The sequence below is a fragment of the Drosophila simulans genome, chromosome X (assembly GCF_016746395.2).
Source record: "Drosophila simulans strain w501 chromosome X, Prin_Dsim_3.1, whole genome shotgun sequence".
Taxonomy (NCBI): Eukaryota; Metazoa; Arthropoda; class Insecta; order Diptera; family Drosophilidae; genus Drosophila; species Drosophila simulans.
Window position 1 is genome coordinate 12,640,033 of NC_052525.2, and position 24,908 is coordinate 12,664,940.

A 24,908-nucleotide genomic window follows, 5' to 3' on the forward strand; every position below is an offset into this window, starting at 1 on the left:
TTTTATATTTGTATGCCATTTTATTAGCTTACAGTTAAGTCCAATATTTGCGCTGGATGTGGGTATTTGGGAACGGGAGTTCGGAGTTCGGCTTGTCGGAAAAAAAAGGAAATATTTTAAGCTTAAACTAAACTGGCGAAGGAAAAAAGAGTTTGCCGTGCGCACGGTTTATGGAGGTCGCTTGACGGTGAGTCCACGAATTGGCTGGCGGAGATGATCAGCTTAGCATTCAACTAGCCGTTGCGTATGCCCAGCGCCTGCTCCAATTCGGCCCGCTTCTGGTTGACCTTTGTGAAAAAGTAGCGCGAAACGGCCTCGTGCGTCCATGGCTGGTAGTAGAACTCCGCCCGGCGCTCTTCCTCCGGATTGCCTGCTACATCGGTCATCAGCTAAAAGGGGGAAAGGCTTAGACAACGGTATGGCCAAAAAAAAAAGAAATTACTAACCTTCAAATCCCTCGTCTCACTGATGATCCAGCGATGGATAAACATTTGCGGATCCTTGGCGAAGCTCAGGAAGAACTCCCTGTTCGTCTTCATCTGGTTGATCGTGTCCACCGTCTCGTGGATCTTGGTGTCCAGCCCCTGGATCTCCTGTTGGCTTGCAGTGCTCATCAGGAAGCTGTTCATCTGGTTTTTGAGCGTATCATCCACCTCCACATCGATGTCGTAGCAGGCAGTCTGCTTGTTCTCTGCACCGCTCTCAATGAAATGATTGATCACAATCGGATCGGGCGGATGCAGCAGCGGATTGAGGCGTTGCGGTATCTCGGCGAACTTCATCCGCTGGCAGCTGAATATCTGCTCCAGATACTTGTCGCAATTGATGTACTCCCGCTCGTGGGCATCCTGCAGCTTGTGCGTCTTGATGTACTGCCACAGTGCGGATATGATCACCGGCCTGGTCTGTGTGTGTACGCCCAGCAACCTGGCGAGTCGCGGGTCCAGCTTGAACTGCAGCGGCTGGTAGTCAAGCAGCAGGAGGATGGTGCATCGCACATTGCGATCGCCCGGCCGCTTCACCTGGAACCCGTCCGTCTCCTGGGTGGTGTGAGTACGATGCCACTCGACCAGATGGTTGTCCGGACCGTACAGCTCCTTGTCCAGCTCGATAACCAGCGACTTGAAGAACGACGAAAACTTGCGTTTGATCTTCGTATTGGGATCGCCCTTGCCATCCTCTAACAGGCGACCCTCCACCCGCAATTCCCAAGAGGCAACGGCGCCCTCCTCGCCGTCGTTTGTGGGCTCCTTGCTGGGATAGAATGTGTTCGAGATAAAAATGCGCAGCTTGCGCTTCTGCTTCATGGGGCGCTTGAGGGCCTCCTGGATGTCCAGACGTTTGCGCATGATGGTGGCATCCAGTTTCCGCTCAAACGTCAGCAGATCCATGTACGCCTGCGATTCGGGCACCAGATCCCGCACCTTCTGCGGCAGTATCTTTTCGGCCAGCTTCTTTTTCTTTTTGGCTGTCGCAAAATCACTTTTGCTACCGCCGCCACCCAAACTGCGGGATTCATTTGACCTCTTGCTGCCTCCGCCGGATCCAACACCGCCACCGCCGGCTCCAGTGCCGCGAAGGCTGCTTTGAAAGCCCGGCTGTTGGGCGGCGCGCTGTAGTAGCGATGGTCCCGGTACGCCGGGTACTCCAGGAACTCCCGGTACTCCGGCCACGTTCGCCGTGCCGGGAACGGGTTGCGTGGTGTTCGGATGCAAGGGAAACCCGCGCGGCTGTTGCGGATAAGATTATACATTCTTAATTGGAACGGTAGGTGCTGGAAAATGCGTGGAAAACTCACCGGAAAAGAGGCGCCTGGCGGCGGATAGGGACGCATGCCGGGCGCTGGTGGTGGTGGCTGATAACGCGACTGCACCGGCGCTTGGCCAGGTGCAAAGCGTTGCGACATCTTTGCTACGAGCTCCTGCCTTTTTTCCGGCCGTAAACAGTTGACCTTTGCAGCCGAAGGAAAATTTCTGGCTTTTTGTTTCAATACAACAACGCGTCAAACACACACACAATTTCGCCTGTAAAATGGCGTCAAAACAGGGCTGCACTATTACTGGTGGTGGTCGACTGGGCGATAGATATCGCAACGTTTGGCAGGGCTGCGGCTATCACATTGCACGTTCATCGCAGTTACTTAGTTCAATAAAGTTACAGCTATGTAGTTGGCTTTGAAAATATACTTAAAAATTTTCGAGAAATTTGGAATATATAGTCTGGTTAAACAATAAGAAAATATAATAACACTTGCTACTATCGATCGAACACATTGGTTTGCCCAAACGCTCGATAGTTGCAGTGTCACACCACAAACATAAGCAATATCGATGGTCGCCGATAAGTTCGGACAAGTAACGTCTTCTGAAATCGAAGAACGATAGGTTTGAAGTCGACTGTCATTTTAACACAGAAAAAATAAATGGAAATGGATGACAATTGGTGGGTGACCAATTTAAAGGCCCTGGAGTCGAGGCCACAACGTCTGGAGGCGCTGACCGCTATGAACACAACCATCGCAAGGGAGGCCGCTCTTCCGCGTCAAACAATTGAACGCCTGCTGACCACGGCGGAATTGTATGACTGCGCCAATCCCGCCGCGGATTCCCATGCTCCCAAGGATCAGGCTGTGGACGTGACCCTGGAGTTGCTGTGCCACTGCCTTGATCAGCTGACGATGGACACCGCCGACGAACAGCTGCCCAGTCTGCTGAGACGTGGCTTGACCCACTCGAATCCAGCCTTGCGTGCCCAGGTGTTGGCCAGTTTGCTCAAGGAACTGCGTCGCCAGATGACCGCCGGACAGGTTCGCACCCTGCCCAACAATGAGCTTATTCTCCTCATCTTGGACGAGCTGAAACAACCGGATACGGAGGGTACCTCTGTGGCCATCAATATTCTGTCCATTGTGCTGGGTCAGCGAATCAACGATCCCGATGTGCAGGCAATGCTAGTACAGCTCCTAAAGCAAAATGAGATCGTGCGCTGTTGCGCCTACGAATTGGCAGTGTTCCTGGCCAAGAAAAGTGCCACCTTACTCAATGCCGTCACGTTTATTCTGGATGCGGCGCTCAGCGAACTGGACAACGACGATGTTTTATTGCAGGCTAGCGTAATGGAGCTCCTAGTGCCACTGGCCGAACAAAACCATGGTCTCTCTTACATGGAACGTCGTCGCGTTTTGGATATACTCAGCTTTCGGGTCCAACGCATCGATGAGCATCCGCTAGACGCCCTGCTCATTCCCAGCATTATGAAGTTTTTCGGCAAAATTGCAGTATACCAGCCTCTGAAGATCATTGGCGGCTACCCGCACATGCTGGGCTGCTTGTTTGTGCAGCTGCTATCGGAGGATGAGAGTATTCTGCCCACCGCCATGGATACGCTTGCCAATTTGGCCACTTCTCCGCAGGGTAAGATACTGCTGAACATGCACTTTAGCGCGGCCATGGAGAAGTCCTTTGAGAGGTATGGCTCGCACATTAAGAAGCTATCGGCGCACATCAAGGAGAGGCTGCTCAACTCCCTGGATGTGATTTATGACTTCAAGACGCCGCCTGCCAAAGAAATCAAGTAATGTTGCTCTCAATAATTGAAGTTTTTCTTCTGATGATTCTCTTCTTTTTCAGTACCATTCTTAAAAACTGGTACGAGTGCTTCGCTGGGGGAGCGCATGCTAATACCATCATGGACCTGATCAACACTCCGTTTCCCGATCTCCAAATGGCCGCCTTGGCGCTTTTGAAGACCATTTGTAAGTACAACTGGGGCATTGTAGCTCTAAAGAATACGGGCGGTGCTGTGGAATTCCTGCTTTCGCGTCAAAAGGATCTGCACAGGGACATAAAGTATATGAAGTGGCAAATTATGGAGATTCTGTCCGCTAGCGCTGAGTTTTCGCCCACCGAAACCATCCGTTTCACGGCCTATGTGAACGAGGGACCTTATCACGTCCAGGCGGATCTCGATGTAGCCACTGAACCTCAGGGCAACGCCTAGAGAGCGGTATGCCAAGCATTTGCGGCCTTCGATTCTAAATCGTATGTTCAACAGCTTCAATTAACATCTGAATATGTATTTATAGAATTACAATAAGATTTAACTATTAGATCACATGTAACAATATCCCATTGGGCAGGTCGAATAAATGGGGATGCAACAAATAGTTAGAATATTCTTTGGACAGTTGTAAGAGGTTTGCCTTATAACGATTGGTAAAATAAATCATATAGGAAAAAGAAACTTAAATAGCTGGAATCTCTTGTCTAAGGTTTGCAGAACTGCAGAAACATAATTGTCTTGTTAAAAGTAATTTAAAATTGATATCAGAATAATAATAAGTACGTATATTACCAATAGTTTAAGGGACCAATTACATGGAAGTGTCCTGTGGTAATGCCACCCACCCACTAGCCCCACTTGTATGTAAGTCTGTTGATCTCGTGCTGCATTTTAAGACAGTTGCGCCGCCTACAGATAGCTCATCTGCCGGTGGGACATCCGCTTTCGCCCCGACCCGCCGCCCACACCGCCGCCCAAGTGCGCCAGACTGACACTCAGTCCGGACTCGTAGGCAGTCTGCGTTTGGGATCGGGTCTCGTTGTTCACCAGCGAGCAGCTGGGCAGGGTGTGACAATAGCGACGCAGCTGTTGCTTAAAGGCCGCAGTGGTCAATGTGTACAGCACTGGATTGAGGGCCGAGTTCACTGGCAGCACAAGAACCGCCAGCCAGGCGTAAAGATCGGGCGAGATTTCGCAGCCTAAATGGGGTGTATATACGAGTAGTTGGTAATCGTTTATAGGTGTTGCCGTTGAACTTACCTGAAAGAGCAGCCACTTTGACCACGATGATGGGCAGCCAGCAGGCGCAATCGGTGGTCACAATGATGGCAAAGCTGTACAAAGATAATATTTCAATAATTAAAAGATTTTAAATAAATGAATCATCCAAACTTACCGAGTTGCTACCACATTCTCGCGACCGCTGTGAGTGCTACGCATTCCGCCACCCGAATCCCTTATCGCTTGCAACATGCGAATGTAGGAAAAGAGGATGAAGACCAGTGACAACGTATTGACCAGGATGAACAGCAGCGCCGAGTACTCCCAACCCTGAAGTATACATTTTGAAATATTAAAACGTTCCAAGCTTTCCAAGGAAATGGTGATTACCTTCGCATAGGGATCGTGGATATGCAGCGATAAGCAGACACCATTGTTGCCATAGAAATGGTTTCCAAAGTAGGGATTGGGAAGAAGTGGAGCTGCAGCTAATCCGAAACTTATGCCCCACAACAGCAAGAGACGCAGGACAATGCTGTGGAAGTTATCATTTCAATAATTTATCATTGTTTACACATACAAGACCAAAGCTTTTGCAAACTATAATTAAGCAGTAGAAAATATATACATAGTAAGACGGCGGTCAAAACCAACATGATTGCATTACGAACAAAGTTTGTAGGGTAAACAAATGCTGGGCATTGATATTTGAGCAGTCAACAAATCAGCAAATGTCCGCAACAAAATTAATTAATGTAATAGAATAAACAATAAGTTTGCCCAGCACTTTATTACAATTCTAGTTCACACTTACCGAACTTTTTCCGTATCCCGTGGCTTGAGGGGCCTCGTCACCGACATCAGACGATCCCAGGTGACCAATGTGAGCAGCAGCGTCGACGACTGGCAGCTGAAGGTGCTGAGGAAGCCTACACGGCGGATACGCAATTCACATTAGCATCCCATTAAGATTGAATTGGCTAGGATACGCACCTGCGAAGGCACAAATGCCGCTGTGCCGCCAGGTCTCCTCGTATTTGATATACTCGCCGCGAAAACTGATGTCCGCACAGGCAATCAGCGTGAGGTAAATGCCCATGAGGAAATCGCTGGCCGCCAAATGGCGAAGGTAGAGCGAGTGCTCCACGTTGCTCCGTGACTTGTAGAAGTAGCGGCCGAGCAGGACCAATAGGTTGCCCACCACGGCAATCGAGGCCATCACCCAGACACTGTTCGAGCAGATAAAGGTGGACAGATAGAAAGTTGACCTCATTGTTACTACTACTATTGCTAATTATGAAGTTAACCTATGTTAAAAGCCAAGTTAAGTTTCACCTAGTTGCTGCTTTTATATGTATGGTCGCCTTTTTCTTTGTGTGTATCGAAATAATAATACAGGAGCATCATTTGTGACCTTGACTTGGACAATTGTCGTTATGCCACTACCCATAAATTCGAGCAATTAAAGGAAATTTAAGTCCTCCCTGTGGGGCCGACACCAGTTTCCCCATCCGGTTGTGTTTGACCTCGCACAATTGCCAATTGCCCGGTTGGTGTGCCTCATTATTGCAGTTCTGCTAACCAAGGATGCCACTCCGAGTGGAGTGGAATCACGAGACTTGGGCACAAAGCAAAAAGCATCAAGCAGAAAGCAGAAAGCACAAAGCACCAAGCACAAAGCAACATCAGCGTTCGCAGGAGCAGAGGCCAGGCAAAAGTGAGTGCCAAGTGTGGTTCCATGACAATTATATAGTGTCTGCATGATGATTGGGCTTCGGACGGAGAGACCTGTAATTTATGCCAGACTTCCGCTTCCCATTCATTGGCAACACTTCTGTTATGATTATGAGTAGTCATCAATTATGCTTGACCTGGGAAACAGCTGCCAATCTCATTGAATTACTTAATTAAACGAAGTTGCAGCTTCTTGGCCAGGTTTAATAAAAGAAGAAGAAGCCCAGGGAAATAAACCTTAGTATAATCCCGCTTGTTGAGTGATTAAAAGTTGGGGTCACCAAAAGTTAGGATTATAATCTTGCCAATTATTTAAGACTAGAAACTCCAAGTTAAACTGTGGAAAAAAGTTAGCTCTGAGTAGGGAAATTTGAATTTTAGCTTTGCATAGCAGTAAATAAATCGAGGTCACCCGATCAAACGGACTGGAGGTTATTACATCCCCGTAACGTTGTAAATTTGAGAAAAACATTCTCGGTGCGCAGCAGACACTTCCTCCATCGGATGGAAGTGCAGTTGTAAATTGAGAGGCTGGGAATCCTGGTGGCTAATAAAGGCAGAGGAAAGCCTGAGAGCAAGGATATGAAGCGAGCTGGAAAAACGGGAGCCACGCCAACGACTTGAAAACCTAAAGTATTTAATTTTTATGAAAACGTCAACTTAGAATAATGAAATAATGTTCTAAGCACAAAAGTAAGTAAATTCTCTCTGGCACCGGCATCCTTGTAGTCCTTGGGTTTCCTTGGTCCCCAGCATCCTCATGTTTGTCTGGCTGTGTATGTGCGCACGCTGGTGTTTACTTTCGCTGTGAACACATCGAGATGGAGATGTGGATGGAGTTTGAAGATGAAGATGTAGACGTCGGCATGCAGAGTGTGTGCAAAATGTGTAAAAGGCAAACAAACAAGCCGACAAGTAAGGAGCGTAATTTTCATTTTCAACAGGAATACATCCTAGACGACGACGATGAGGCGATGGCAGGCAGCCAGATAATCACTCAGCAGACTTGATGACAAGTGACTGCCGGTTGCTGGTTGCCAGTTGCCAGTTAGCAGTTACCAGTTTCCAGTTCCGAGTTCCCTATTTTCAGTTGAGAGTTTCCTCAGTTGTTGATGGGACTACTTATTTGTCTTGCCAAGTAGCTACTTGGCCAGGATACCCAATGCACAGGCAGCTCAATGTTTAGACAGCGGGTCTAGCCACTTCAAAAGACACGAATTCGGGTGTTGAGCGATTAGCACAAGGCACAAGAGCACCGGGTATTTGGCGCCCAACGTGGGGCCTTGAGCATTTCCGTTTGATCCAAAACTCGTGATTTCATTTCGATTGGGTTTTAAGTTAACACTTCCAATGCAATAAAACTACTTGAACCTAATACACACATTTAGCTTTATCAAACCATTCAAAGCAGTTGAATTAGCCCTTACATCTATTAATTAAGCTACTTTAATCATTTTGTGCATATATTTGAGTGCGCTCCTGTGCTTGGCAATCTCCTTCGTAGGCAGACGTTCTCAATGCAGTTCTCGCACTCTAATTGCAAGCGAGCTCGGTTCGGTTTAACTTCGAGGGCCATAATGACAATGATTTAATTGCATTCTAATGAATGCGATTTACACACAGACCGCAGAGCAAACGGAAGCCAAAAGCCCTCAAGTTTAGCTGGGCGGTTGCGCCGGGCATTTTGCAAGGGCTCTTAGCTTGATTAAATCGAAATCATCTTATGTACTGGGGCTTAGCACTTCGTACTCACCTGCCTCGCAGTATCTGATTGTCCAGCAGGTGCAACTTGCTGCTGATGCCATCGCCGTGTGGATCACAGACCCGGACGTTCATGGCGGCGCTACACAAATGGAACCACGAGAAGTAACTGCCGGGGACAGATAGGTAAAGGTATTTCAGGTAAAGGTATTGTGAATTGCTCATAACCATTAGGATTTGGCGGCGGTGGCCTTGGTTGTTGGTTACTCACATATAATCCAGGCTGCTCAGGTTTTTTAGGACCCGCGAATCAAGGGTCTGGAAGCGATTGCCCGTTAGGAGCAGGGAGCTCAGGTTCTTCAAACAGGCGAAGGCCTCCAGGTCGAATCCTTCGATCCGGTTCTCGTTCAAGTGTCTATTGGAGTGGTGGAATGGAAATCGGAGAGAAAGGCAGAACATTTAGATGAAAGTGGTTAACACATCTGAGCTGCGCGGCTTTATGGGCCAACGCATAAAAGCCAAGCATTGGGTTTTTTTTTCGCTTATTTGCATTCGAGATTGGTTGCGGCAGTGGGGGGCAGGAAATCAGGAGGAGCTCAGAGCTTAGGTTCAGGCATCGGACTCAAAGTTTCATCATTAAAGTTGGGCCACCGATGCCGTGGCACGTATCCGGCATTTGTCCGCCCATCTTTCCATCTTCTGATGTTTTTCTAGAATATCTATCTTTTGATTTTTGCCCTGCATGCAAATCATTCCACAGGCTGTATTTTCATTTCATTTTTTTTCTTTTTTTTTTTTTGTTAACCCTCCTCAATATGCATTGCATGAATGCCATAGGACGGGATGGGGTAGCACCCATAAACTAGCAGCGAAGTTTCGCAAATGAAAAACTGTCAGCTTTTTGGCTTTGCATTCCTTCGGCCCCGACCACCACATAGCATTATTGATAAATTAAATTCCTTGGCCAAAGCGAAACTTAAACGGCAATAAATCCAAATGACACTTTCTGCCACAGCCACAGCCCTTCCCTTCCGTCAGTCAACTTCGTGGGCTCGGGATCAGAAATCGGAGGTACCGAAGTCCTCTGGTCACGGGCCTTATGGAAGATGGAAGCCGAGCAGAAGGAAAATTCCATCGGAGGTCAGAGAAGTGACACTTGTTTTTTTAATGCCCATCAATGATGATTTGCTAAGGGGATGTACGAATTCATGTATCGCAAATACACATGTTTAGTGGGTTTTGGTATAAGATGCTTTTTCTCAAATATATATTCTAGGCAAATAACCCTATTATTCGATTCAAGAACTCCTATATATAGAGCTGGTTATTTTACAGGGTATGTGGCATGTTCTTTGCTTCAACTGCAGAATACTTACAATCCTTGCAGATTGCTGAGATTGCAAAATGTTTCATCGCGTATGTGGGATAATCGATTGCCAGCCAGAAATCTGCAATAGGCAACAGATTGATATATGTATTTATAGGTCGTATAAGTCGTATGAGCGGGGAGTATCCATCCTTTCGCATCCTTTCTACATTCACCCGGGATAACTACTCACAAGTATCGAAGGCGTGGAAAGGGGAATGTATTCGCGGCGATGTCCTCGATCTGATTGTAAGCCAAGGACAAAGTGTGCAGATTGAGCAGGGTTCTGGGAAATCTATCTGGATCCAGACGCTTTAAGTGGTTTTCATTCAGATAGCTACAGGATAACAAAAACTATCTATGTATAGGCATGTGTATTCACAGGGATTTGGGCTAAGAGCGGTACTTACAGCACTTCCAAACTCGTTAGTTGGGCAAAGACCTCGGCCTCGAAGTTTCCTATGCGATTGCCGCGAAGGTCCCTTAATCAAATATTTACATTTACAACATACATATTTATCGAGACTTCGGTATTGTTTTAAATTTTTCAAGCACTTACAGTTCCTGTAACTTCTGTAGATTCAGAAAATCGCTTCGTTTCAAATGATGCAGGTGGTTGCGTGCCAAAATGCTGACCACCCCGCCACAAAAAATAATATGAAATAGATAAAAAATCTCATTTTAATGCTGCAAAGTTGGCAACAAAAGCCGATGCAATTGCATTCGGCCAGTGAAAAGTCGGCACATATATCTTGATTTTAATTAGCCATTAAGCGCAAGTAACAAACGCCACACGAGAAAATGCACTTTTAGCCCCTCAGAAAACGTTCCTAGCTAAATTCCATTACTACACAGAAAACAAAAGCCCAGTGACAAATCAAAAATAAATAAACTGTAAATGCTATATTTATAAATCTCAAAAGTATATTATTTTATGGCTTGCCACATTCTTGTCTGAGCACTTTTTTCTCTCAGTGCTTTATTGTCAACCGGACAGAGACAGAGCCAACTTTCGGGCCAATGCCAAGTGCAGCTGGTCCTCCGGATTCGGTGGCGCCGTAGACGGAGTGCAACGGATATATCTCCGTCCACCCATCCGAAATTCGAAATCCGCCTTCCGCCGCAAAAGTGTAACTGAGTTGTTTATGTGTTTTTGTGTGCCGGCAGTTTTGTCTATTTTGCAGGGCATTCAAAAAGGGTATTATGAATGGAAAATGAATTGCAAGTGGTAAATACATTTAAAATATTATGTACGTCTTTCCGTTTCAAAGACTCTTTAAACTGGATTTATTTTTAAAGTAGAATTCAAAAGAATGAGCTCGTAATGTCATTTCGTAGTTAAGTTATAGTTTATCTAGGTATTAGATTTACGATTTTTACGCTCTTAAAAGAAAAGAGTATTTGTAATATAATACCTGCAAGAAAAGAGCGTTAGGATTCGTTTATAACCGGTAAGTGAATCGGTAAGTTTTGGCCTTTACCGCTTGCCCTTTTGGCAGCTGGCGTTGTTATTGTTTTTGGACTTTTCAGGGCGGCGGCGTTGGGAAAAGGGGGCGTGGGCCTTCGAGTCACTGCACAAAACAAGTTGAAAACTTTTTACCGTCTGTGCTAATATTTTTATGCTCCGAGGCCGCGAGCCGAAAAAAAATGCGAAGAGGTGGCAAGTTGGGTGGGTGGAAAATTGGGGAAAATCGCCGCAACAATGAGGCGAAAATGCGATGCCACATTGTCAGTCGATTGGGCAAGAGGTCGGCTTTAATCCTGCAACAATGGCCCAACTTTATGGGCCAACAAAGGTTGACAGCAATTGTGATTGTGATTAGCATCGACTGGAGCACACGCCCCAACCATACGTACTCGTATACATTTGTGTGTTGTTGTGGGTTTTTACTGTGCCGCCCAATTCTCATATGAGTCGTGATATAATCGACCCTCTACGTTTATTGGCAATTACTGGATTTTTGTCATTTAGCACCTCCGGGTGGCCAAAAAATAATGGCTTTTTATCGCAGCATATCTCTCTCGGCCCTTTCGAAAATGGTCCAGTGCATTTGTATTGTGGGCGCAAAGTTGGCCAGCCGCAATGTGTGAAAATTTAAGCCAAGTCTCCGTTGTTATTTTGTCTAATTTGATTTATGTTTAATTAGCATTTACTTGCACACACATAAATTCGGCAATCGTTTTGCAATTGTATTTTTTATTGAACCTTTTTTTTAATAATACAAATGGCCGGTAAAGCCAGCGGATGAAATAAATAAGCGAGACACTAATGCAGGTCTAAAATACGGACTACACATCCGGGAAGTTCATTGCAAATCAATGTTTTATGCAAATGGAGAGAAAATTGTGTGGTATATGTAACAAATTGAATGTTGTTAGGAAATCTTTAAACAGCTAGTGCTGTTTAAAAGCTATATTTTATAAAATAATATTTAAATGTTCACATACTCCCAGTTTGGTGACCCCGATCTCCAACTTCTACCTTCCTAACTGATCATTTGCAAATGGCATATTTGTGTAAAATTAAAGTTATATAGTTTATCTTTTCCATTTATACCAGCGAATAAGTTTGGTGACCCCGATCTGTTTGAGATTTCATGAAGTAGTCATGGCTTCTTTCAATAATCTTAACCCGGCTATTTGGTTTAGCTTATAATTGGCTAATTTACAAGTGACCTATATCCGTGAGGCAACCGGAAGTTGGTCATAAAGTAGGTGGCGTAATGAAGTGGGAAAACAGCATAACCGGCATTAACGGACATCGACTGAACCGATACTTACAGAATACTCAATTGATTGCCCTCGGGAAAGAAGTGCTCCGGCAGATGCGGTAATTTATTATCGTCCATATAACTGGAAGGACACAATCATGAGCATAAGTTGGAGTGGGCAAATTATTAAAGATGCGAGACGGGGTGAAAAAAAAAAAACAACGAAAAAAAAGCAGAAAACTGTTAAGTGCACATAAATAATGAGACTTAATTATGAGTTATTGTTGGGAGTGGGTCACGTTGCTGGGACAGGATACTCACAGGGTCCTCAGTGGGCTGTCCGCCAGGCGATCGAATGCATGCGAGGCAATCTCACGGATTGAGCAGAACTTCAGCACTCTGCGGAAAACGCGAAATGGAAAAAAAAAACAAAAAAAACTTAAATAAAGTAAGCAAAAACGTGGGCGAGGACTCGAGCGAATAAAACGTAATAAATATGAGATTCAATTGTAAACTTGGCACAATGGGCGTCGGCTGAAAAGTTGCCCCTATAGCTACCATAGCTACCATAACTTTTTGACCCCTCCCCCAAGACAAGATATGGATAATAATGCGCTTTGTTTTCTTCGTGTCATTGTTTTGGCCCCAAAACTTCGGTGCTCATTTGTATGTGTAAATGGTGGGGGGGGGGGGGGGGGGGGGATGGCCCATGATGAGCTCCAAGTCGGACTTGCATTCCGACTTCATTAGGAGCTGGGAGCGGAGCCACAACTTTGGTCGCGGAATTAATGTGGAATTTCATTTTTCAATTGATTCAACATTTACATTTTAAAGGCATTTAAATCCTAACAAACCACTACGTTACAATATATTTCGTTCTGAAAAAAACCTTTCGTTTTTTCAGCATACTTTTGAACACCATTTTAAGTGATTTTATAACCGCTGCTAGAGAAAAGTTATTATTTTTCAGTAATAAATCCTTGGCGAACTGCTTTGCTAAAACCATTAGCGGCAATCGCAAGTCTTTGCGGCTAAAGAGTGTATTTCAACTTGAATTTGCTTTCCATTTGGCGAACTTAATGGCCCAATAAATTTGTGAATTTCACCTGTTTTTATGGCTAAATGCACGATAAGCCTATCTATTTATAGAAGTAATTGTCACCTGAATTCTTTTCCATGGAAATTCTTTCGGTAGCATTAAAAAAAAAACAAAACAATATGTGCCTTGGGCTAAAATATTCATCATGTTAAATCTTTCCACGAAATCAAGACAAGATGAATGTGTAAAATTCAGTGACTTGTTGAAGATATCCCAGGGATATAAATGAAATAGGGGCGATTAGAGCCACTGGAATATCCTTGATAATCTCCACACGTTTTCCTCATCACACGGAAGTGCGCAAATTGGCGGTCTGCAAATCGTATTTGGAGCAATGACAAGAAACTAAATTCCGCTCTTGCAAAACTTTTCGTCTTAAATTCGAGCTGAGATTGGGTAAAACTTTAATGTCATCTGAGAACTTGTAAAGTCACAGCAACAGTGAAAGAAAAAAGCTTAAGCTTTTATATATATATATATATAAGTTACTTTTTGTTTGGACAAATAAAAAGCACATAAGTATTTTTTAGAATTAAAAAGATTTTACTATCCTTTCTTTTTTTTCGAGCCGTGTGAACTCTGCACCCACCAGTGTTGTAGATTTATACCTAGATCGTGCGAGAGCTAACAAAAACAAGGATTCAGTGGATGTCCATCTTCAGTGAATGGCGATACGACATGTACCACGAATGTCTGTTTTAAGTCGGCACACTGTGTCCTTTGGCATAGTGACACATAAACTGCAACACGATGCCGTCTGGCTCTGCATATGTACATACATGTGTACGGGGGAGTTTCTGAGTATGCTTAGCCAGCTTCGGAAGGCGGAGAGTCCTGGCTTATCCTTCCGGCTGTCTGGTTTGTACGTAATTTGTATGTGCGCCAGCGTGTGATGGCCACCAGTGATACTGATGCAACGACAACGTCGACTACGACTACTTAAAGGCACCATTAAGGACACAGCATGTCGCTAATATTCAATGCGGTCTGGTCTGGTCTGGACCGGACTGGTCTGCTGTGTTATATCCTCGTTCCGGCCCTCGTCCTCGGAAGCCTCTTAAAAATTTGAACATCCCCCCATCGCTTGCAGCCGCTGCAGTTAGAGTCATCTGCTTGCATTTCCGTTTTAATTAAGAACCCGAACGGGTGTTATGACATCCCTTAGCTTACTTGGCGGAGCGGAGCAAACTCCATCAAACACCCAAGAAACTATTACTTACCGAAAACAATGTTAATGGACTTCGCTTAAATTCGTTAGCCCTAAAAGTGTTTACTTACAAGCTATCGACGTCTGGCAGTTCACTGAAGAAGGTCTCATGGATGGTTTCGAAATTGTTTCCCGTTAGATCGCTGCAAGTCATAAAAGCGCTTATAAATTACAATTTACAATGTAGTAATAATGCATTTTGAGAAACTAAAAAACTGCATGATATTGAAGTTAGCAATCAACTAAAATAAATAAACGAAACTGTACTTACAGCGTTGCCAGATCGCTCTGCGGCAGTCGTTTTGGAATATCGGTTAGCTGCTGAAATCGGCATAGAATCTCGTCACCTCGACAGGGACAGGAAAAGTTTTCGTTGGGCCAAACTAAATGAGTATTAGAGTCAATCATGTTTCAATTTTGATTCCAATGGAATTTGTTAAAATGGCTTATACTATTGTTAAATCATCACTTACGGCACTCGCCAATCCTGAGATTGTCGTGTCTCCCGAAGGGCTGTTTCCTGTACAGGTGGTCCCAGTACTTGGCGTCCACCTCGTTCACGCAGTTCACCTCATCCGATGCGTCATCGCAGTCGACACTGCCGTCGCAGTTGGCCCGCTGCGGAACGCACTGCGCCGTGGTATTGCAGTGGAAATAGCCGCCAGGACACTTGTCGGCGGCGTCGGGAACCAGGATAACGGACTCAGCACCATCGATTACGCCCAGCAGCGATATCACCTCCCGCACGGGGGCTTCCGCCTCTGTGGCGTCCGCTACTTCCGTTTCCGGTTTTGTGCCGATTCCTGTTCGTATAGCTTCGTTTGACGTCCTTGTCGCACTCTCAACTCCTTGCGCTTCATTAGAAGAAAGTGCGAGGAGGATGGAGAGTGTAAAAGTGATAGGCAGGTGAGCTGTAAGTGATCAGCAAAGCGATAACGATTAGTGCGCTTTGTTATCGAAGGACCAAGTCTGGTATAGAAAAGGATCTTCAACAATCAGAACCATTGAAATGTAAGAGAATTCAAAATACAGAAATTGAGCTTATTTTAATGCTCTTAATGTTGCTAGGCGGTGAATACAATTTAGAAAGGCTATTACCAAGGTAAAAATAGCACTCAGGAAGTAATTGGAATGCTACCATTCAAAATGGAAATGTGGAAAGCCCAGAACCATTCGGCTAACTTATGGCCAAAGGGAATTCACAAACGTAAGCAGCAAAAATGAGAAAAAAAAAAACCAAAAAAGAAGAGCACAGAACAGATTTCCAACGCGCTGAAACAAACAGATGCTCTTGCCTATTTGGCTCCATAAATTTCTTAAGCAAATGGGGCCGAAATATTTGTTTAACCAATTAAATGGGTTAATTAGCATTCGATTAGCCGAAAAGCGAAATAGAAGTGAACACTCTTTGGCCCATTCATTGATGTTTCGCCCGATGCAAATACATGTGTATGTGGGTAGGTAGTTTTGTATATATTCATATTTTGTATATATCTACATAAAAATATCTATATACCGAGCACTCCGAAGGAAGTTCCCTTGAGGCTGTTGTCAGTGCATTTATCATTTTTAACGATTGCACTTAAATGCGTCGCCATTTCCACCGCCCACATCGAATCGCAATTGATTGTGATCGAAATGGTATATATATTGGTTATTTGAAGTTGAAAACTGTAAATGGCAAATATGTAAAATGTGTAATAAAATTGTTTGTAATAAAAATTACGCACAGTACATTTGTGGCCCAATGGCGATGAAATGGGCCGTGAAATCCCAATCCCCACCCTTCTGCCATCCCCAGGACATTTTTGTATGTAGTATTCATATTGCCCCCCATCCAGCCGAAATCCTTTCGATTTTACTGGGCCTTCGATAAGGCATCATCCACATCCACATCCACATCATCAGCATGACTGGCTTTTTGACTTTCTGATGGACACGATGTCATGACGGGAAATGAAAGGAGCATAATAAAGAAATGAAACAACCTGTACAAAAAAGTATAATTATAATGCGAAAACGGAAAAGGTAAACAAATGCAAATCAAATTAAATCGAGGCAGGAATATATCGAGCTCAAGGGGTAATGATACCATCGAAGTTTGTGTACCCTATGTCGCAAATGCAAATATAATTGTGGGGCAAAAATTTCCTTCCGGGCGAGTAAAGTTATAAAAGTAGGTGTGTAGAACTTCCCCTTTTGTTTCGTATCTAATATTAACCGATTTTTTGTATGCCTAAGTTCACTATGTATATATTTATATTAGCGTGTCGAAAATACAAAGCCCATCTGTGTTGTTAAATAAACATGCGACCCGCAAAAGAAAATATGCACTTGGTCAAATTGAAAAGTCAACATAAATAGAAAAAAATGTGCAATCTGCTGTTGATTTTAGATATTAATGTAACCTTTATATATTTTTAGACACAAAAGGGGAATAATCATGGGTCTTAAAAAACATATTTGCCGAACGGCAAATGGATAATTTCAGGCAGTCGAAAACATATGGCACATGTCCCCCATGTTTATCCGCATAAACAAGGACCCCGGGATGTCCTGGAATGGCGATTGCATTGCATTGGAGGTCATAACTCAGGCGGCGGAGAGGAGAACGGATTGCAATTACGGCCCGAGATGCAGACCGGTGACTGGAGACAGTGAAGAACCAGGAGGTCAGAGGACAGGGTGACCAGGATGAGAGGGACTGCCACAATGGGAACTGAACTGAAATGGAAATGATGCGCAGGGGCGGCGACTCTATAAAAGTGTAATTAAGCGCGCCATCCAAAGGCGGGAATGGGGATCCGAAAGCCAGGACAAGGACAAGGACATAGCGCATTTGACACGTGTTGCTAATGTGCATGGGTATGGGTTGGATAGGGACAGGAACAGGAACGGGGAAAGGGAATGGCACTGAAACTGGAACTGTGAACTGGGATAACTTGGAGCAGCAGCCTCCGCAGCAATCCAATCCAATCCCATTCCATGCCAGCCAACTGCCCCCGTAAACCCGACGAATGCCGATGGCGTATCAACGTTTTGTCAACACATTTGCGGCAAATTGAAATGTTTGATGTGTGCGGCTTGGACTCGTCTGGCTGGCTACTGCCATGATTGATGAGCTAGATCTCGGCAGGGGGCATCCGCATCCGCAGCCGCTCTTTCCCAGCTTTTCTTTCAGCTTTTCTCGGTTTTCTTTCAAGTGCATGCTGCAGGAACGCCTTCGCTCAGTAAATATACTTTTACAACTTTGTAGCTCATAAATTCTCATTGAGCCACTCAATGAGTTGGTGTTGCACCTTCGCTGTCAGTGTCCTTATTTCACAGTCATCATCTGAGGAACCTTCACTAAAGGAAATCCTAATTGCAGAGCAAGTGCTTCGGGCTAAAAAAAAATTATGGAACAAAAGTATTTTTGACTAAATGCTGGAATTCTGCATTCCTCAAGCTGAAATTCCGACAAGCAGTCGAGCTAGCCATATACATACAGTGAAAGAAAAATTTGTGCCATTTCTAAAACATTAAATTCGTTCTGGCTAAAATATTTAAGATTTTGCTTTCGGTGTACCAGCACTCCCAAACACTTTATCAGACCACCCTCCAAATGGACTCCGATTTGTTTATCCAGTCTGACCCTCGGCCTGCCCCCCAATTAATCCCCACCCACGTGGGGAGCTCCAAGAATCGGTCGAAAGTGGCCCCCGGTGGTAAAAGTTGCAGGTTTTCGCTGGGCGGCTGGGCGTGGCGCAATTAAAAGAAACGAAAACCTAATAGGAACTCACGAAAATAGAAGTCAATTGTGCTGGACGAGTTGGTAAACAAATTATCTGCAGTTCGATATGTCCGATGCCCATTTCAATGTCCGCCGATCAATATCTATTAGATCATCTGATGAATCACGGTTCTCAGTTCGATCGATAGTAGTGGAACTACAACGGATGCTAAGCTAAATACAACTAACTATCTGAAACTTAAAAGCTGATGTACTAAGTACTAAGAATTTGTGCGAATGCCTTGTTTCAGGATTTTCACCATGAGTTGGCATCTAATTTATGTTGTGTGGCAAACAAAAGAGTGCTGGGCCAGCATATTAAATGGATTTGGAATGGGAATAAGCTATAGCTATATGTCTATAGGACGGACCATTACGACATCCACTAAAAACAGCTGAGAAATTCCAATAGCTTTATTCACTCGACTGTTTAGATTCAAACGGCTACCAAGTTCAATTTTCGGTATTGGAAAGGAATTTTTATACCCGCCCAAAATGGAAAAACAAAAGCAGCACAATTTTCGCCTAACAACAAAGTTGTAAACATCAAGTTCAACTGGGCGGGCAGAAGAGCTAACAAAAAATCAAAAATAATATAAAAAACAAAAATTATAGAAACAGCGGGCAATGATAAACAAAAAAAGGCTTGTCAAGTGCCCATTCGCAATGGGTTAAGTTCATATGTATATATGTATATATATATGTATATATATATATAAATGCACATATATCAATCGACTATATCTTCGACGGGGCTTTATTTTTAAAGCAGAGCAGCGAATGCTTAGCCATTCCATTTGGGAGATTCATTTGGGTTTACCACACTTAATTACCCGATGGAAATTAATCATTTCATCGCTTTTTCGGATGCGGACTCCAATGGGAAACCATCGCAATGATTTGGGTATAGGAATTGGGAAAGGAATTGGGATTGGAATTGGGATTGGGATTGGGATTGGGATGGTATGATGATGATAATGGTAATGGTGGGTGGTGTTTGTCAATAGTTCGGCTATTTGAACTGCCGCTGACAGCAGGCCGAATACAAATGAAAACAAATGCGATGCGAAATGCTTAATGCTTAATGCCCATGCGTTTGCCTCTCAGGGGTCAGGGGTCAGGGGTCATGTGACACAAGAAGACCGGGAAAGTCCTGGCGAAATTAAGCGGTTTCTAGCCTGCTTTCGGTGCACAGAGAGAAACTATCAACGAAACTTGGAATGGAATTCCGCAAATATCGAATGCCTGCGAATATCATAAAGTCGTCGAATTCAAATGAAATTATATCATGATATAATTATGATTATTAATAGTAGGAAGTAGAATATAACATCGGTTTTTTCTCACTGCAATTTGACGATTTGCCTTATTGCTGTTATTTGCCTTTTCTTTTTTTTTTATCTGTCCTTCTCAGTTAGGCTTCAATCAGGGAATTACGCTAGCCATTTTTCATTTTTCCACTTGGCAGGGTCAGAGGTCACATCACTCACACACACACAGGCACGCGCCAGCACATATGTAAATACCGTAATACCCTTGTTTTATCCGCTATTCCTATTCGATTTACCATAAAAAAATATAAAATACCCCTGTCTGATTGCTGTCCCTGATTTTTTTGCCCAAATTAAAGATATTCGAAAATTTGATGGCCAATGGGAGTTAGCTTTGATGTTATTTAATTTTATTAGATTAATTTGTTTGAGATTTCTCAAAGTATTTGTTTCAAATAGCCATTTATCTTGCAGGTGAATACCCCATACACTTCGAAGCGATATTTCGATCATCGATGTTCGTACTGTAAATCGATAAATATCACAGGCACAAACACAAAAGCTTGTGGCACTGCGCGTGTGAAAACAAAAGGTAGAAACCCAATTATACAATTTCACCACAACTGTAATCGATCGATCCCCCAGAATGGAGGAGGATCACTATATGATCCTGGGCGTGGATCCCAACGCTACCGAGTCGGAAATCAGGCAGGCCTACAAACGAATGGTACTCATTTACCATCCGGATAAGAACAAACATCCACGAACGACGGCTCAATTCCGGAAGATCAAGGAAGCATTCGATGTGCTGTCAGATCCGACGTCCAGGAGGGCATACGATGGAGCCATTGAGCGATCGAGGCATGCGGATACAAGGAATAATTCTCATAATTCGGATACAAGGAATAATTCTCATAATTCGGGGGGTTGCCAGCCAAACGGATTCAGCCAAACTGAAACGGAATCCACGGACATTATATCCACTGTGTGCACCGTGGGCGCCGGACTGCTGGTGGCTCTTTTTGTTGGATTCGGAGCCTACAGTATAATGAGCAGATCGAATAATAATCGTAAATAACAGACCAAGTGTACATAGCAAATATCGGCAATACAAGTTGACGAAGTCTGTATCATATATATATTTTATTATATATATCAAAATTATCAAAATTATTTTATGTTATCCAAATATTTTAATGGTTAAATGTTGTATAAGTTGCGAATATAAGAAAGTACATGAAATGTGTGGTATATGGGAAATAATTTAAATAAATCGTGATCGTCTTGTGCTTACTAAAACCCAGTGACTGCTAAAAGTTGAGAATCAATTATATCGGATTGAACTGCATTTTCTTTTTTCTTAACGAGATTTCCCCAGTGCATAATGTTTAATCTGAGATAAATCGATTGAAGCGGACAAGCTTGGAATATATGATTCAAGTTGGTCCACATATTATTTGCTGTAAAAAGTTTGGCTGTTCGAATGGCAAGGAAAACTTCGTTGAAACTTCATTCTTTCTTCTAGGTGCTTCATTGATATTTGTTTATGTTGCGAATTCAATTATTTGCCAACTTGAAATTGAACGAATAAACAGTTAGATAAGTACTAGTACTTAGTAGTAAAAATCACGTTTAAATCCACAGACATTTTTCCCTAAAAAAAAAAGAAAACGCAACTCTTGTTGCACGCTTCACCATTTTCTTTGATGGCAAAATGTGTTTTCACTTCATTAGCGAGCTGCGTATTTCTGCAGGACCTCTGATCCCTCGGGATTTCCGTTTGCCACCCAAATGGCGGAATGGATCCATTCGCACTTCAATCATATAAGAGCTATATGACCCCGCCCCAATCTCAAACCCAATCACTTTCCATTCGGGGTTTGCCCAGCGCATCCTGTTTTATCCTCGCTTTTTTCTCGCCAATCATTCAGAACGCCTAACATGTCCGCTTCGGATTCAGAATGAGATGCCTTGGAGGCCTCAACGGCTGAACGCTGAACGCTGAACACCGAAACACTTCCGAGTGAACCCCTAATGAGGCATAACCTTTATGGCGGGCACTGTGCTGTCATTGCCGCCGCCATTGGCAATTCAATTATGCGACGCCTCAAAAAAGAACACCACAAAATTATATGGATTACTTGATCAACTTAAAAGCCCGAGTGGATCTGGACTGGACCCACGCTCCGAAACTTGATAGTGGGCCTTCAATTCATTGGCCCTCTGGAAATTGGACATCGGACGTCGGGGCATCGATTAGCGTCCGCCGGATAATGATACGGACACGGATACGGATACGGACATGGACGGGGAACCGAATGGCGATGTCTAAGCGGATGCTTAGGAATGTGGGGGCACTCGAAAAAATATAATAGAGTAATAATGGAAATTTAAAAACAATATTTAATTTAATATAAGTTAATTTGCTTGAATTCGGATTTATCAGATACATTTATGTATCTATCTATTTACTTATTTATTTATTTACATATTACATAAATATGTGTGCATTTAAGCCATAAACTCTTTGTTAAACTGATGACATATTTATTTGAGTGTGCGACTAGATGCTAATGGATCCGCTGCAGTGCGCCCACATGCGGACCAACTGAAACTGTAGAACCGCCGGCCCATAAATAACGATTGCTGGCCGTATTCAAATTACCTAAAAGCGGAATACCGGAGTTGGGTGCAAAATGGGTATATGGTTATATGGGGATTATTACTCCAGAGTCATATCCGCATATTTTCGGTTGGCATTTGCCCGCCGGCGACAAGTTCTTAAGTGGAAAATCGCCGGGCTTCCACTTACACACTCGCATATGAATTTGTTCGAGTGTGTGTGTGTGTGTGTGTGTGAGTCACGGAAAATCGGGAAAAATCGAGGGGGCGAATTCGAAAAGAAAAATAAGTTGTGGGCCACGTGCACTTTAACCCTTCCGATTTCAGGAGCTTCGCTGCCTGAGTTACAATTTGTTTTTTCCGCTACTCCGGTAAATTTGGGCCGGGTTACTTTACCCAGCTTAAGCTTTGTAACTAGGATTATGTCTTACGAAGGGCACAACGTTTTGAAGAAAAATCTGCAATTAACACTGGGCCAATTGGTAACTAGCATATCACATCCTTTTCATTCCTAGGCAATCGTTATGCAATCCCTTTTGTGCAAAAAAAAAAATGATTTCCTTAATTAGAGTGGTTGCTTTATGTGTAATATCAAAGTAAAAATGTTTGTACCTTTGGATTTTTATTTTCTAAATTTTGCCAGTGGGTACAGGACAAGATCTCAACTAAATGCCATCATTAGGCAATCCCACGACTAAGCTTATAATAAATACAGAAAAAAAAAACTAATAATTACCCCAAGCAGCTTACGCAAATAGTTTTGGTGAATTTAATAGAATTTGTGGGGAGGGACGCTACCCCCACTTAATTGACACATTCCACTTGTTTTTCGTGGCTCATTAAAACATGTGGCTTGTGGGGTGGGACTAGACAAATAATCCCCGTAGCCAGGGCGCTATATATATACATATATATTTGTGCTTCATGGTGGGGATGAACGGATTTGTCTAAGCTGCCAACGCAGTTACAACTAATAACACAACTTTGGGGCATCAAGCGTTGTCAGGTCAGCGCCCAGTTTTCTGGCCACAGGAACCGCAAGGACCCTGGTCCACCCTAGTCCACCCTACCCTTCCACCTTTTCAAACCGAGCGCATCCTTCTCGCCTAGGCATTTGCAATTCATTCGGGCACATAAATCTAAACGGCACCACGCACTTACACTTAATGACATTTTATTACAAAATTTTAACGCAGACCCATCCATCGACAGGGATAGAAATAGAGCGAGCGACAGAGAGGGCGCGAAAATCCAGCCATTGAGGCGTCAGCTCCATTTTAATAACATAAATTAATATGCAAATTGGAACAGAATTTTAATTGAAAATCGGTTTCGATACAAATACATTTGGGCCACAGTGTTTTCGGTGCATTTTCGAACCGCCCAACGCGAATTCCTGTCAATCATCAACATTTTGATTGGATTCTGTAAAATGTTTTGGCATAATGATTTTACATTTTTACACCTAAGGAAACCTGAATCATTTCTATATATTCTCAGTTTCTTAGCATTTTTTTTTTTGATGCTATAAAAACAGTTGCATTTATCTATTTGCAAACTCTTTCAGTACTCCAATTATATAAATTTAAACATTAAAAAAAAAAAAAACTTTTGTATCTAATGCACATTTTATTCGCAGACATTTCTGTTTCCCCGAGCTCAAACTTTATTCGAAAAACTTCTTGGTGCCCTTTGAACTTTGTCAAACATCCAGCACTTTCGTCACTTTTGCACCTTTTCGTGCATATAACTTTCGGAATTTCTTTGTAACATTTTTTCATTTTCGAAACTTTTGCAAAAAAAAAAAGTTTTGGTCTGTATACTTTTTGCCATCACTATGCATTTGAAAAAGTTCAAGCCTGTATTCCATTTCATGCCATTTTTCCCAATTTAAATTCGAATCCAAACTTGAAATACATTCTATGGTATGAAAACATAAACTATCTACCTTATACATATATATTTCTTATGAATTTCGTAGTCAGTCCCCAATTATCCCATGGATAACATCCACCCAACCATCCAAAATCCCAGCCACTTTCACATCCCCAGATGGTCAATATCTTGGCCGGGTTTATTATTTCGATTCGCGTTAAAATGCCACACAAACATTGCGGATAAAGTAGATAAAAACCTATACACATTGGAATCGAGGAATATCTGGCTTCTCTCTATAACTGCACCGATAAATATACACACAAACAAAAAAGGGGTATTGTTTATTTTTCCGGGACGTACGCATGATCGCTATTGACATCCAGGGAGTTCTTCGCTTTTTTTCCACCGTCTCAACGGGCAATAAACAATATTTAATTATAGACTCTGATGGGCACAGCACAAAAAAAAAAAAAAAACGTACAAAACAAAAAGAATCAAAATCAAAATAAAACTTCGCCGCACTTCAATGTAAGATCGCGGATCGGTGGATCCAAAAATATATGCACGGATCAGATCGCGGGCGGTATATAGTCGAAATAAAGTCGATTTTTGGTCCGCAGCGACGCGCGTTCGCCGCCAACGATAACAAACAACTGAGCTGAAAAAAGGCGAGCGAATGCCTGCAACATGTGGCATGCGGCTTTTCCAGGTGCCCCGCCCACTGGCGCCACCCAGCCGGCCAACCGCCCACCCGCCCATTTTCCG

The 24,908-nt window shown here is 43.4% G+C and overlaps 4 protein-coding genes across 5 annotated transcripts; 2 read left to right on the forward strand and 2 right to left on the reverse strand.

The window, feature by feature from the left end:
* Positions 1–2,065, reverse strand: LOC6725831 (brahma-associated protein of 60 kDa). Its single transcript, XM_002106791.4, has 3 exons — positions 1,799–2,065; positions 447–1,730; positions 1–389 (listed from the first exon to the last, which is right to left on the reverse strand). Exons 1-3 carry the CDS (start codon positions 1,904–1,906, stop codon positions 234–236), a joined length of 1,548 nt encoding a protein of 515 aa, XP_002106827.1. The 5' UTR covers positions 1,907–2,065; the 3' UTR covers positions 1–233.
* Positions 2,066–2,214: 149 nt separating this feature from the next.
* LOC6725832 (26S proteasome non-ATPase regulatory subunit 5) lies at positions 2,215–4,163 on the forward strand. The gene is made up of 2 exons (XM_002106792.4): positions 2,215–3,573; positions 3,630–4,163. Exons 1-2 carry the CDS (start codon positions 2,423–2,425, stop codon positions 3,997–3,999), a joined length of 1,521 nt encoding a protein of 506 aa, XP_002106828.2. The 5' UTR covers positions 2,215–2,422; the 3' UTR covers positions 4,000–4,163.
* Positions 4,164–4,298: 135 nt separating this feature from the next.
* LOC6725833 (relaxin receptor 2) lies at positions 4,299–24,815 on the reverse strand. Of its 2 annotated transcripts, XM_016172638.3 has the most exons (18): positions 24,504–24,815; positions 15,074–15,511; positions 14,872–14,983; positions 14,672–14,743; positions 12,616–12,693; positions 12,365–12,436; positions 10,143–10,214; positions 9,994–10,065; positions 9,777–9,920; positions 9,594–9,665; positions 8,489–8,632; positions 8,270–8,386; positions 5,776–6,011; positions 5,597–5,711; positions 5,173–5,317; positions 4,958–5,112; positions 4,822–4,895; positions 4,299–4,760 (listed from the first exon to the last, which is right to left on the reverse strand). In XM_016172638.3, the coding sequence occupies exons 1-18, from the start codon at positions 24,520–24,522 to the stop codon at positions 4,471–4,473; spliced, it is 2,427 nt and encodes an 808-aa protein (XP_016039153.1). In that variant the 5' UTR covers positions 24,523–24,815; the 3' UTR covers positions 4,299–4,470. The 2 variants fall into 2 exon arrangements, with proteins under 2 accessions (XP_016039153.1, XP_016039154.1); XM_016172639.3 differs by having other exon boundaries at positions 4,958–5,317.
* On the forward strand, positions 20,104–20,981 carry LOC6725835 (chaperone protein DnaJ). Its single transcript, XM_016173819.3, has 2 exons — positions 20,104–20,235; positions 20,289–20,981. Exon 2 carries the CDS (start codon positions 20,290–20,292, stop codon positions 20,719–20,721), a length of 432 nt encoding a protein of 143 aa, XP_016039155.1. The 5' UTR covers positions 20,104–20,235; position 20,289; the 3' UTR covers positions 20,722–20,981.
* Positions 24,816–24,908: the final 93 nt, after the last annotated feature.